At 43.6% G+C, this 15,497-nt stretch overlaps 1 protein-coding gene across 1 annotated transcript; it reads right to left on the reverse strand.

The window, feature by feature from the left end:
• Positions 1–6,876: 6,876 nt before the first annotated feature.
• Positions 6,877–14,432, reverse strand: LOC121868328 (major facilitator superfamily domain-containing protein 6-like). The gene is made up of 8 exons (XM_042368815.1): positions 14,308–14,432; positions 14,086–14,171; positions 12,431–13,000; positions 12,014–12,282; positions 8,606–8,780; positions 8,168–8,407; positions 7,494–7,652; positions 6,877–7,248 (listed from the first exon to the last, which is right to left on the reverse strand). Exons 2-8 carry the CDS (start codon positions 14,141–14,143, stop codon positions 7,103–7,105), a joined length of 1,617 nt encoding a protein of 538 aa, XP_042224749.1. The 5' UTR covers positions 14,144–14,171; positions 14,308–14,432; the 3' UTR covers positions 6,877–7,102.
• Between the last annotated feature and the right edge of the window lie 1,065 nt (positions 14,433–15,497).

The following is a 15,497-nucleotide window of genomic DNA, read 5'->3' on the forward strand; positions in this document are numbered from 1 at the left end:
TGCTCTAGGGTGTCTAACCTGCGGTGTAGAGACAGTAGCTGTAGAGCCGATGAGAGCTGCTTCTGGGTGGATAAGCCAGTCTTCCATGTTGCTTGAAGACTGGGAGCGTGATCAGTTTCTCCTCCATCCTGTGTGAGTGCGAATCTCCGGGAGTCACCATTTGTGGGGTATGAGATGTTTGGTGTTCACACTCAGGGTGGAATGGAGAAAGGAAACTCACGATGTGCTCTCTATATACATGTTGTATTGGATGTACAATGCAGCTTGGTGCTGGGAAGGCAGCGTGGTTACAAGCGTGATGTAGAGAGAGCTGGTTGGTGAGGACGCTCAGAGAAGGACAGCTTGTGGGTCGCCATGCTCGCCAGCGGGAGAGAGGACCGCCATGAGAGGCGGAGGCAGGCTTAGCAGTTGACCCCCGCTCCGTGGTGTATATGCGGCGCTGGTTGATCTAGACCACGAGGCATACACTGGGGAATTGGTGGGGTCGGCTAGGCAGCGACAAACAGCGTTTGTAGGGGAGAATTCCACTACAGTATACTCGGTTTACTCTGTTCAGAATCGTAATCAGTACAGAAATAAAAGGTTCTTTCAGAGTACTCGATTTGTCCAACCCTAGAACTGAAGTCTTCTCATTGTTCAAATAGCCTTCTGGAAATACCGCAGTCATCCCTTTGGTGCAAATGCTAACAGTCCCTTTATGTAATAATTGCTGCAGTTGGGCACCAGAGAAGAATTCCGCCAACGCGATGTATTATAGTGGATTTCTCCCCTACAAACGCTGTTTGTCGCTGCATAGCCGACCCCGCGAATTCCACAGTATGTGCCTCGTGGTCTAGGTCAACCAGCGCCGCCCACGGAGCGGGGGTCAACTACTAAGCCACGCCAACCCCCGCTATTTAAGACCTGACCTCGTGGTGATCTCTCTCTTTCTACCTCCACCAACCAGCCAGCAACACCTCCTCCTCCTCCGCCTGCCTGGCGGTCCTCGCTCCCGCTGGCGAGCATGGCGACCCACAAGCCGTCTTCCTCTGAGCATCCTCACCAACCAGCTCTCTCTACTCAACGCTTGTAACCATGCTGCCTTCCCACCACCAAGCTGCACTGCACATTGTGAGTTTCCTTCCTCCATCCCATCCTGAGTGTGAACAAACAACCTGTACCCCACAGGCACTTTGGGGTGTTTCATCTTCATGAGATCCTTAAACACAGTAACACTACCTGGGGGTAATGCGGCGGCACACTGGGCATTTTCCTCCAAACATGTTTAGCAAACACGGAGAGACGATTTGCGTCACACTGGGATACTTTGTTTGCGTCTTTTTTTTTATGGGGATTAGCCCACCCGGGCACGGGTCACTGACCCACATCGGGGTTCTGGGGGGCCAAAATGTAGTAATAATAATAATAATAATAATAATAATAATAATATTAATAATAATTCAGATAAGTAAAATTTATAATAAAAAAACAATGATAATAATAATAATAATAACACTGCAATAATAATAATAAACCATAAAGAAATACAAAAATGAAAAAAAATATCAAAAGTGAGAAACAATGTGTAAATGAGGCAGAATGTCAGATCAGCAACCTGGAACTAAATCACAATTTACGTGATGCCATATGGCAGCAGGGTCTACCATTAGACAACACATTATGCTTCCAATATCTTCCCAGGCGGTAGTACCTCCCTGTTTGGTAGTTACCGAACGCAACGAAAACAACATCAAGATTGACTTTTGAAAATGTTTTTTTAGTGTAAAACATCGTGTTATATACAGATGAACTTCATTGCCGTCGTATATGAGCAATAATTGATATTGAAAAAAGTGGAAGGTACCATTGCAATGTAAAAAAAATTAAACAAAAAATAAATAAATAAATATATTACCATGTAAGATACTTACCTTACAGGTGAAGTGATGCGACTTGAATGAGATAGTGGCGTCTTCGTCAGTGTCCATCTCTTACCATACAGTACCATGCATGGCTATCTACACGGTACTGACACTCTGACTTACAGTACATCTTCGACATTTTACAGATGAAACAAGAACACCGTGAGCCCTAAAAATGGCTGCTACTTCATTGTCTAAAATTCGTCGAATAATGCGCCAGCCAGCCAATTTACTGAACATCCTTCTCACACAAACGCCATCTTCCAACTGCCCGCTATTCCGCGATTGGAATATTGGGGACTTGTGCAGATTAGCACACATGCATTACATAGCATCGGCACTCACGCTGATTGGCGCGCACTTTGACGTTACATCAACACTCACGCTGATTGGCCAAATGTTATAAAATAAAAGTTAGAAAAAATCGAACTATAAATTTCCGACGGAAAGGTTAAACTAAATTTTTTTCTTTTTATCGATCTCCCCATATATAACTCAATATTCTGTTAGGTCTTGGCAACTATTAAATATTAACCGAGGATTATGCTAAAGTTCTTCAATTGCTGAAGCAAGTGAGGAGTCTGCAAAAGCTAAAGAAAAGACAAGTTTGTTTACAAGTGGCGGGCAGCGACTTGCTGGTCAAAGTAGACCCTGAATAATGATTTAATAATACTAAATAAGTTTAAAGGTGAGGGATAAATAGAAATATGTCACCGATTATGTGTAAAATTAAATTAAAGGGAGGGGACTTACTTATCGTCGGGTGTATCTACAGATCCCCGAACTGTGGCCCACTAAATCAAAGGAACTTAAGAACCTTAATAAACAATGCGGCGATGCTCAACCCCAGCCACCTCCTTATCATGGGGGACTTTAACTATGGCGACATCGACTGGAGAAACGAGTCCACCCCGAATGACTTGAATAATCCTGCTACTCTTTTTGTAGAAACTCTGAGAGATAATTTTCTGTTCCAACATGTGAGAGACCCGACACATTACAGAGGGGAGCAAACACCCAAGCCACTTGACCTCATCATAACAAACGAGGAGGGTATGGTGGCCAAACTGGAACACCTTGCCCCAGTTGGCACCAGTCACCATACAGTGTTGTCATTCAGATTTAACTGTTACCTAGTTCAAGATAAGGCCAGGCCAAGGTGCAAATATTACAAGGGAAATTACAATGGGATGAGGGAAGAGATGAGGGGTATCAACTGGCCTGACTTATTAAGGTACAAGAACGCAGACACTACGCTGAATATCATAACTAGTAAAATGACCCATTTGATCGATAAATATATACCCAAGACCAAACCCAGTGCTTCTAGGAATACGAGGGGATCCCTACACATGAACCATGCGGCGGTCGACAAAATTAAGAAGAAAACCCAGAAATTCAAGACGTGGGTTGGGTCAAACGATGAGCAAGACAGGAGGATGTATGCAAGAGCCAGAAACCAAGCAAAGATAGAGTGTAGGAGGGCTGAAAAGGAGTTCCAAAGGCTGGTTGCACGCGAGGTCAAGTCAAACCCAAAGGCGTTTTACCGCTATGCAAAGTCGAAATTGAAAACGCGAGTAGGAGTATCAGACCTGAGGCTTGAAGATGGTAGTTACGCAGATTCTGACCAGGATAAAGCTGAGGCATTGAACAGCTTCTTTTCCTCAGTGTTCACAAGAGAGGATGCAACTAACCTTCCTGCGTTTGAGGACAGACGGTTCGACACAGCACTGACCCACATTGTGTTCACAGAAGAGGGTATTAGAAATAAACTGTCCAGGCTAAAGGTCCATAAGAGTCCTGGACCTGACATGGTGCATCCTAGAGTGCTAAGGGAGCTGTGCAACGAGCTTGCAGAGCCCCTGAAGATTCTGTTTTGTAAATGCCTGGATGAACAAATGGTCCCCAGTGAATGGAAAGTGGCTTATGTGAGTCCTATCTTCAAGAAGGGCGATAGTCACTCCACGAACAACTATAGACCGGTGAGCCTGACCAGCATAATATGTAAAGTACTTGAGAGTATTATCAGAGATGCAGCGATGGAACATCTACTACGAAACAACCTTGTAAAAGATTGCCAACACGGTTTTATGCCGGGGCGCTCTTGCTTGACACAATTGCTCAAGGTATTGGATATTTGGACCCATATTCTAGAACGGGGTGGTAATATCGACAATATTTACCTAGATTTTGCCAAGGCTTTCGACAGTGTACCCCACGAAAGGCTGAAAATCAAACTGGAAGGGTACGGAATTCGGGGAAATGTCCTAGCGTGGATAGAAGACTTTCTACATGACCGCAAGCAATGTGTGGTGATTAATGGCACGAAATCGTCATCTGTACCTGTAACAAGTGGGGTACCGCAGGGTAGTGTATTGGGCCCGCTGTTGTTTGTTTGTTTCATAAATGATATGCCTGACGTTGTACACTCCTCCATACAAATGTTTGCCGATGATGGCAAGTTATTTCGGGAAATTAAGAACCAAGCGGACTGTGAAGAGCTGCAGAAGGACCTCTGTGGGCTCCAAGAATGGTCGAAGGAATGGCTGCTGAGATTCAATGTCACGAAGTGTAAGAGGATGCACCTGGGGCGTACCAACGGCAAGGAGGCGTACCATATGTCCCAACGGGATGAAGAAAATGTACTAGTTGAGACTGTGTGTGAGAAGGACCTAGGTGTGTATGTTGACAATGAGCTGAAGTTCTCGGGCCATTGTGAGAAGAAGGTAAATCAGGCAAATAAATTATTGGGTCTTATAAGAAGGTCGTTCAGATATCTAGACGGTCCGTCCCTCGTGACGATCTTCAGGAGTGAAGTGCTTCCCCATCTGGAGTACTGTCACCCCATCTGGTCCCCGAGATATGCTAGGGACTGTCAGTTAGTTGAGAATGTTCAAAGGAGGGCCACCAAACTGGTGCCTGCACTTCGGCACCTCAGCTACCCTGAGAGATTGGAGCGCCTGAACTTGCCTAGCTTATACTACAGACGGGCAAGGGGGGACCTAGTTGAGGTTTATAAGCATCTCAGGGGGCACTACTCAGTTGAGTGTCCTTACTTGGAGCTGGCGGACGCTCGCCCCACAAGGGGTCACAGCTCAAGATTGAAGAAGCCGCAAGTCCAGAAAACCGTGAGGGCAAACTTTTTCGGAGTGAGGGTTGTAAACTCTTGGAACAATCTACCAGAGAGTGTTGTGACGGCACCGAGTGTGAGCTCTTTCAAGAGAAGACTTGACCAACACTGGAGCGGGTTCAGGTACATTCAGGAGCCGGTGCATGCCCAGTATTTGCCAACAGTGCGTGACAGAGACGTGACCGATCGCCCGGGCGGCTAGCGAGCCGACCTTTTGGTGAAGAATATAAAGGAAAAGAGACGTGACCGATCGCCCAAGCGGCTAACAAGCCGATCAGTGGCGAAGAGGATAAAAGTAAAAGTAAAAAAGAGCACTAATCCGGCCAGCAAAGATTCCCGCCAAACCGTTGTCCATTTCTCAGCAGAAATCTTGCTGCTTGCTGGGCCGTCAGGCCAACGGCCAGCAAAACGGGCAACATGTTTGGAGGAAAGTGCTCAGTTACGTTGCATGCCTTGCTAAGTTGCTAGTGAACTAACATGTGACGAAGAGTAATTAGTAAATATATTAAGGCGCTCATTTTTATTTGAAAAATATAACACATACTGTCTCTGAACAACATTTTTGTCATAACACTGTTTGAAGTCATTAAAATAACATCCGTAAAGTTAAATATGAGCAATTATTTCACGTGTTGTCAGGTAAAGTCAGAAACATGGCAAACTTCAACACAGTTGACTGTAAAAGTTAAAATGAAAATAAAAAGATCTGAGCCAATGAATTCGTATACACCTGCTGAGGCGATTTGTACCATTGCAAGTTGAGAACGTGTGCCACCTTTTATTGTTTTAAGACACAGACTACGATATGCCCATATTAAATTAATAAATCTTACGTATTGGCGGAATGTTCCACATTCAAAATATGACCAATCACAGTAAACCACTCAAAGTTGCTACGTAAAGGCTTCTTGTGTGGACCACCTGAAGGTTTAGACTGAAATGGTCTTACATTAGGATGTACAGACTGGTGAAGATCTACAGCGGAAGTACAGACTAGTGAAGACCTACAGCGGAAGTACAGACTGGTGAGAACCTACAGTACATGCAGCATTGTGGATTACTATTAACCCACATGAGATATAGAAGCAAGAGATGGGTTACACTCCTGAATACTTTAATCAAGAAGTATGGACTCTAGAGACATTAAACACTTTATGACTCATAAAGCCTACATTACAGACTACCAGCCGTTTTCTCAGTCATTCGGGAGCGAGGTAAACACGTTCGGGAGGTAGTTCCTGCACGTGTTCACCTAGCTCCCGAGCGACTGAGAAAACGTAGACTTGTGAAAGTCTACAGGCTACTTTGTATTCATTAAAATCATCACGGTCGACTAGGAATCGTGAAAGCCTACGTTTTTTTTTTTTTCTTTTTTCCTTTTAACGGGGATTAGCCCACCCGGGCAAAGGTCACTGACCCACATCGGGGCCTCGGGGGCGAAAATGTAATAGTAATAATAATAATAATAATAATAATAATAATAATAATAATAATAATAATAATAATAATAATAATAATAATAATAATAATAATAATAATAATAATAATAATAATAATAATGATAATAATAATAATAATGATAATAATAATAATTCAGATAAGTAAAATTAAAAATAATAAAATAATAATAATAATAATAATAATAACACTGCAATAATAATAATAAAGAACCATAAAGAAACAAACAAATAAAAAATATCAAGAGTGAGAAACAATATATGTAAGTTGTGTTGTCAATGGTAAGAGAAACAATTGAGACCCTGCAATTGTGTGTAAATGAGGCAGAAAGTCAGATCAGCAACCTGGGACTTGGTCACAATTTTCGTGATGCCATATGGCAGCAGGGTCTACAATTCGACAACACATTATGCTTCCAATATCTTCTTAGGCGGGAGTACCTCCCTGTTTGGTAGCTGCCTATGTACCTACTACCTACAAACACTACAAACACGTAGTGCTAGGACTTATAAAAACCTGTCACAACAGGGCAGAACTCACAAAGTTAGGAGCTACGAGATATAGAGTTCTACTTGTAGTCTGCTTACAATGATTCTTCAGTCACGGTGAGCATTCACACAGGTTCGATAAGGGACTTCTCCTTTTCATTCACCGCATCGTCGACAAGTGGCTCCTTGGCGGGTTCAGGAATCTTTTCACAATCAGATGAGTTCTCACCCGAGGTGAGTGAGTTGCCTGGCTCTACACAACATGAGTCACCTGCAACATATATTAAATTAACTTCGATCCAAACAACCAAACCCCGACTAATTAAATACATAAATTCTCACATCTTTTCTGGGTTTACCTTGACCAATATTTTAGCTTTAATTTGAAATATGTATCTTTGACATGGGTTTATGTCCCATAACACTGTAGCCTATATCATGTTATATAAAAAACACATCGAACAATTTTGATAATTTTAGTAAAAGATAATGAGAAGTCTAATATTAAGAACTCACAAAAGGTCTTTTTATGTCTGCAATATTTCCTGAGGAGGAACTGGAAGACAATGAAGATAATGAGGTAGGTGAGGTCAGCGAGGCCGAGGGCGAGGAAGGTGAGGGAGCCACCCAGTAAGTGGAACAACACCCCACCAATGAGCCCGGCCGTTGACTGTCCTGTAGGCAAACCAAATTTCTCTTATTATTGCAAAATAATCTTATATATTTAAAATTTTGTCTATTTATTTTTATCCGTTTGTAGGAAGCTGCCTACATCGTGAATTGAAACCCACCCTGAATCATCTCTCCACTCAAGGAACAATCTGCCAGAGAGTGATGTGACGGCAGCGAGTGTGAGCTCTTTCAACGCCAGACTTGACCAACACTGGAACAGGTTCAGATACATTCAGGAGCCAGTACATGCCCAGTACTTGCCGACAGTGTGTAACAGAGACGTGACCGACCGTCCAAGCGGCTAACGAGGCTATCAGTGGCGAAAAGGATAAAAGTAAAAAGAGAAAACTAAAAGTATTCAACAATTAAGTGTGTGTATATGCTTTCTTACTAATATCTGTGGTGCCTCTAATTAATAAGAGCTTTCTTTGTATATTTAGTTCATGGACAAACCATGCCATAATTACCCAGCTTTACTACAATCCCCCGGTCAAAATAATGGTAAACAAATATCATACCGAGTAAAAAGGAGATCTTGACGACGCTCTGCATGGTGGACTGGGCTCCCGGAGGAGCGATACGGCTGGCGTAAGATGACATGGCTGTATGGAAAAGGACGTAGCTCGTGCCGTTGAGGAACTGGAGTGGCAGGAACCACCAAGGGTTAGTGATGGTGTAAACGAGGCAACATTGCAGTGACATGGCGGCGAAAGCCAATCCCATCACGAGTGTGTGACCCAAACGCTGAATCAGTCTTCCTGAAGAGGCAACACTCCAACCATGTTTAAACATGCAACACGTGAAAGTAAACAAGTAATAATAAATAGAATATGCCAAATATTATTTAAAAACAAAATGTCACCCGTTTCTTCAATTTTTAAACGTAAAAGCACGGCCAACAAGAACTGTGGTAGGAGTATGGCAACCACAATGTCAGTGTATTAGCATAAACATACCTGCTATGAAGAGGGAGAGAAGTTCCCCTCCAAAGGCTTCTATTCCTATTACCAGTCCTTGGAGGAGCTTGAGATCGGGGAACTGCGGGTCCCAGGCCAGGGCCACGTCCTCTACCAACATTAGCTTGAACACCCACAGCACACCCAATGATGACCCCATCACACACACTGTTACCTACAACCATCACTCCCTTAGTACTCCCTTACACCTCTCTGCGCTTCCTCTTACCTACATTTAACAAAATCCATCTTAATTAAACAAATAAAAAATAATAATGTAATGTAGACGCTAAAGTATAGCGTTTTTAGGGACTCTGGCTGCTGAAATACCAATTACATGTCAAAATCAAGAGGAGAAAACCTTCTTTTTTTTTTGCTGAAAATCTAGGTTTTTCCCGTGGAGTTTGGTGTGAATCATTCGAATTTGATCTTCATTTCCGTCGGAAATAGAATCGTTTTTGAGTTATCACCCCCCCTCCAACTATCTTGGAAGTGAAACTGCAGTAATACCGTATCTAGTGTACTGTAGACACTATAATACAGTAAATGGTACTTAAAGAACCGAACATATGAAGATCTAAATAATGTACACAGCAGTAACACTTACAGTAGTACTGTATACACACAATCCTCACTGATGACGTAGCTATAACCTGTTCCGCTACACCACCTAGTAAGTGACCCACTTGATCGATAAACATATACCCAAGACCAAACCCAGTGCCACTAGGAATACGAGGGGACCCCTACACATGAACCATGCAGCGATCGACAAAGTTAAGAAGAAAATCCGAAATTCAAGACGTGGGTTAGGTCAAACGATGAGCATGACAGGAAGATGTATGCAAGAGCCAGAAACCAAGCAAAGGCAGAGTGTAGAAGGGCTGAAAAGGAGTTCCAGAGGCTGGTTGCAAGCGAGGTCAAGTCAAACCCAAAGGCGTTTTACCACTATGCAAAGTCGAAATTTAAAACGCGAGTAGGAGTATCAGACCTGAGGCTCGAAGATGGTAGTTACGCAGATTCTGACCAGGATAAAGTTAAGGCATAGAACAGCTTCTTTTCCTCGGTGTTTACAAGAGAGGATGCGATTAACCTTCCTGCATTTGAGGACAGACGGTTCGACACAGCACTGACCCACATTGTGCTCACAGAAGAGGGTGTAGGAAATAAACTGTCAAAGCTAAAGGTCCATAAAAGTCCCGTCCCTGACATGGAGCATCCCAGAGTGTTAAAAGAGTTGAGCAACGAGCTTGCCGAGCCCCTGAAGATCCTGTTCTGTAAATGCCTGGATGAACAAAAGGGCCCCAGTGATTGGAAAATGGCTTATGTGAGTCCTACCTTCAAGAAGGGCGATCGTCACTCCACGAACAACTATAGACCGGTGAGCCTGACCAACGTAGTATGTAAAGTATTTGAGAGCATTATCAGAGATGCCGCAATGGAACATCTACAACAAAACAACCCTGTAAAGGAATGCCAACACTGTTTTATGCAGAGGCTTAACACAATTGCTCAAGGTATTGGATATTTGGACCCATTTTCTGGAACAGTGTGGTAACATCGACAATTTATACCTTGATTTTGCCAAGGCTTTCGACTGGAAGGGTACGGAATTTGGGGAAATGTCCAAGCTTGGATGGAAGACTTTCTACATGACCGCAAGCAGTGTGTGGTGGTTAATGGCACGAAATCATCATCTGTACCTGTCACAAGCGGGTACCACAGGGCAGTGTATTGGTCCCGCTGTTGTTTGTTTGTTTCATAAATGGCATGCCTGACGCTGTACACTCCTCCATATAAATGTTTGCAGATGACGCCAAGTTATTTCGGGAAATCAAGAACCAAGCGGACTATAAAGAGCTGCAGAAGGATCTCTGTGAGCTCCAAGAATGGTTGAAGAAATGGCTGCTGAGATTCAATGTCACGATTGAAGAAGCCGCAGGTCCAGAAAACTGTGAGGGCAAACTTTTTCGTAGTGAGAGTTGTGAACTCTTGGAACAATCTACCAGAAAGTGTTGTGTCGGCACCGAGTGTGAGCTCTTTCAAGACCAGACTTGACCAACACTGGAGCAGGTTCAGATACATTTAGGAGCTAGTGCATACCTAGTACTTGCCAACAGTGCGTAACAGAGACGTGACTGATCGCCCAAGCGGCTAACGAGCCGATCAGTGGTAAAGAGGATAAAACACACAAGAGGATGCATCTGGGGCGTACCAACGGTAAGGAGGCGCATCATATGTCCCAAACGGGATGAAGAAACTGCACTATTTGAAACTGAATGTGAGAAGGACCTAGGTGTGTATGTTGACAATGAGCTGAAGTTCTCAGGCCATTACGAGAAGAAGGTAAACCAGGCAACTAAATTATTAGCTCTTATCAGAAGGTCGTTCAGATATCTAGGCGGTCCGCCCCCTCGTAACGTTCTTCAAGAGTGAATTGCTTCCCCATATGGAGTACTGTCACCCCGTCTGGTCCCCGAGATATACTAGGGACTGTCAGTTGATTGAAAATGTTCAAAGGAGGGCCACCAGACTGGTGCCTGCACTTCAGCACCTCAACTACTCTGAGAGATTGGAGCGCCTGAACTTGCCTAGCTTATACTACAGACAGGCAAGGGGCGACCTAATTGAGGTGTATAAGCATCTCAAGGGGCACTACTCAGTCGAGGGTCCTTATCTGGAGCTGGCGAACGCTCGCCCCACATGGGGTCACAGCTCAAGGTTGAAGAAGCCGCAAGTCCAGAAAACTGTGAGGGCAAACTTTTCGAAGTGAGAGTTGTGAATTCTTGGAACAATCTGCCAGAAAGTGTTGTGCCGGCACCGAGTGTGAGCTCTCTCAATACCAGACTTGACCAACACTGGAGCAGGTTCAGGTACAATATAAGACAAAAATGGTGTCGTGAAATTTGGTGAAAACATATGCCGAAGGGCTATACTTTTGGTGCTCGCCAACCACGAGTATGTAACTGTGGTAGGGCTCTCATAATGTTTCACGAGTTATATTTAATCTTCGGACAAAACCGCGACACGACTTTTGTCTTTGATTGTACATTCAGGAGCCGGTGCATGCCCTGTGCTTGCCAACAGTGCGTAACAAAGACGTGACCGATCGCCCGGGCGGCTAACGAGCCGATCAGTGGTGAAGAGGATAAAGGTAAAAAAAAAAGGTTACCGGTCACAAATTTAGCACAGTTGAACATCCTCACCCACACCGCCTTCAGTGCTCAGTGTTAAATAACATAACTGGTATATGTAAAGAATCATAAGCAATACCTGTAGTCTATTACAACAATTGCCAGAAAAACAGAAACAAGGTCTTTAAAACAAAGATTACGAAACTATTGACAGGTGTATACAAGCAGCAACTCTATGTCCAAATAATATACGGTCACGTGACTGTCAACTCACCAAAAATAGAAGGACCTGGGGACGCCGTAGGACATGGCCCACATCTCCCAGGTTGAGTTTGACACCCTTAGTGTAGGGAATCTTTATTCTCGCCACCACCGCCAGGTCGATGGTCATCAGCACTATGCACAAGATGATGGCTGGGAGATAGTCCTGCTGGGGAAGGCCACGGGAGTACACGTCTACCAAGGCGCCAGATATAACAGCCATCACACCCATGCCGATGGTTCCCCACAGACGTTGCTGTCCGTACTTTTGTCGCTCCGACCCTAAAATCACGAGAAAAAATTATTGAATCTAAGTTTTTTATCAAGTAGGTCCACTATGGTTTATCAAACAAATATAATACATACAAATTATCGACCAATAGATGAAATACAAAAATAAATAAAATCATAAAAAGACAGTCTTTCTTACCAAGGATCTGGAAGCAAACGGCGTCAGAGATCGTGACACAAGTAATGATACCCATCTGTTCGATCATCAGGCAGAGGGAGACGAGCCAAAACTGGGGATATTTGACGAAGCCGGCGATGGTGTCTGCTTGGATGGCTAACTCCCCCCTTGATGACACCATGAGATCAAGGGGCGGAGCCTGGCCCTCCACGACCATTTGCTGGTCTATGCGGGACATAGAGTCATCAAGTACGTTAGAATGCTTGGTGAAGGTTGTGTCTACGGTGAGGTTGAGAAAAGTGAAGCTCTGGTTTGAGGTGAAGGCTGTGAGATTGTGATTGGGATTTAGAACCACTTCATTAAAGCAAATCTTCGGTGTCCAGTATATGGCGGTGATGCCCGTCGTTAAGAAGATGATGCTGCCCAGGAAGACTGTGCGGTGTGCCTTATAATAGTCAGCCATAGTGCCCAAGACGCTGTTGGTAATGAGTCCTACTATGGGCAGCACCGTCCACAACAGCCCCACTACCTGGGTAGACAACCCCTTCTGTCGTACCATCATCGGCAGCAGCAACGTCTGTGGAGCAGACCCTGCAACAACGGGCAGAGGAGATGAATATACCAAAGAGAATATCTTACTTTTTTATGCCGCATTAGCATTGGTCTATTTAACCTCAATTACGATTTTTCAGCATTAAGTGATACAAACAAAATGCTGCATATGAACTGGAGTGTTGTTAAAGCCGTCCCAAGGGGGGAGGGGGGCGACGAGGCAGGGCGGCCGCCCTGGGCCTTAGGCTTTTGGTGGCCTCGCGCTCTTCTAGTTAGTTATTATGCAATTCAAATGCAAAACATAAATTAATAAAAGTTAGCGTTCCCCGGTCACAGTCATGGGCTAGTGGGCCGTGGGTTCGAATCCTGGTGGGTTGAGGTGTTGATTGTATGTAGAATTCCGCTTTCGTGTAATTCACATCTTCAGGGGTGAGTACAGTGTAGTGGAATTCTCCCCTACAAACGCTGTTTGTCACTGCCTAGCCGACCCCACCAATTCCCCAGTGTATGCCTCGTGGTCTAGGTCAACCAGCGCCGCCATACACCACGGAGCGGGGGTCAACTGCTAAGCCACGCCTACCCCTGCTATTTAAGACCTGACCTCGTGGTGATCTTTCTCTTTCTACCTACAGCCGCAGCCATCAACACCTCCTCCTCCGCCGCTGCCTGGCGGCCCTCGCTCCTCCGCCTGCCTGGCGGTCCTCTCTCCCGCCGGCGAGCATGGCGACCCACAAGCTGTCCTTCTCTGAGAGTCCTCACCAACCAGCTCTCTCTACATCACGCTTGTAACCATGCTGCCTTCCCAGCACCAAGCTGCATTGTACATCCAATACAACATGTATATAGAGAGCACATTGTGAGTTTCCTTTCTCCATTCCATCCTGAGTGTGAACCAAACATATTGAACCCCACAACTGACTCACCCCTGAAGATGTGAATTACACGAAAACGCCTGGGAACTTCGTGTTTTCTTCTTTCCTTGTGGTTATCAGCATATACCTAGATCACGCGCACCTACAGTGATTTACTTGCATATATATATATATATATAAATATATATATATATATATATATATATATATATATATATATATATATATATATATATATATATATATGCTTACCTGCATATCTGAGGAAATAGTGGAGTTTGATGGGCAGGAGGTCCTTGTTGATCTTCATCTTGGCAAAAGGTGACGCAACCCAACCACTGTTGAGATAAGATTCGAGTTGTCAGTTTATCAGGACGAAAAACACTCAGTTATAGAATCACAATTTGAACCCAAACATTCATGCGAGTCCTCTACTTTTAAAATTTGAGGATTTTGTGTAAGTTATATTCTAACAGCTTGTTTGTTAAGTAGGCTAGGTACAGCTGAAGACAGGGGATAGTAGTCAGGGGCTCATGACGGGTAGCGTAGAAGAGAGCCCAGTTGCTGCAGAGCCATCCTGATTTGATACTGCAGCCGCAGCGCCCGCTCCCTCTTATATAAGCTTTGTGAGGCATCTCACTCCCCCTCCCCTATCTCCATAATACAATTTGGGTCTGTCAAAAAGAACCCTTAAAACTGTAATTAGGAAAGAACTTATTGATGAATTTGACGCAAGTAGACAAGTACAAACAGGCACTAGTCGATCCATAGTTTACCATGATGAGATGAATCACGTGAAACATGTATATTTTTATTTGTTTTTCCGGGGATAAGCCCACCCGGGCACAGGTTATTGACCCACATCAGGGCCTAGGGGGCGAAAATATAATAATAATAATAATAACTATTATTATTATTATAATAATTAATAAATATTAAAAACAAAATACTAAAACAAATATATATATTAAACAATCATAATCATAAATAAATACAAAATCGAAAAAATAAATCAAGAATGAGAAATGATAAACATTATGTATGTTGTATTGTCAAAGTAAGAGAAACAATTGAAACCCTGCAATTGCGTGTAAATGAAGTAGAAGTCAGATCACGTGATGCCATATGGCAGCAGGGTCTATCATTAGACAACACATTATGCTTCCAATATCTTCCCAGGTGGTAGTACCTCCCTGTTTGATAGCTGCCCACTACCTAGATCACTAGATTACAAGATGTTGCAACCCCTAGATTAAGGTTAAGATATAAGTACTACTGGCATTATGTTCCTCAAGCAGATGTAAACAAGACTAAATGTCAAGTGTGTGGCCAGATATATAGCCACACACTTGAACACTACGTCCTCGATATATAAAGATTGTATCCACTTCTTTGCACTTAATAACTATCAGTTCTCATGTATAGAACCAAATACACAATGTGCTTGAATACTTCTCACACAAATGTGAATAACAAAGTGTGCAGTCAGACATCTGCCTCACACGCCTGTACCCACGCATTTGTGAAAAGTTACCCTTTATGTATAAGAACTAAACAAATAATGTAATTGAAATGCTGTGTAACATTCAGTGCCATAATATCCTGACAACGGGGGTTAATTATTATGACCCGTTATAAACTACTCTGTAATCCTTTTGCGCTAC

Source organism: Homarus americanus, unplaced genomic scaffold (assembly GCF_018991925.1).
Source record: "Homarus americanus isolate GMGI-L3 unplaced genomic scaffold, GMGI_Hamer_2.0 scaffold19318, whole genome shotgun sequence".
In the NCBI taxonomy this organism is placed as follows: Eukaryota; Metazoa; Arthropoda; class Malacostraca; order Decapoda; family Nephropidae; genus Homarus; species Homarus americanus.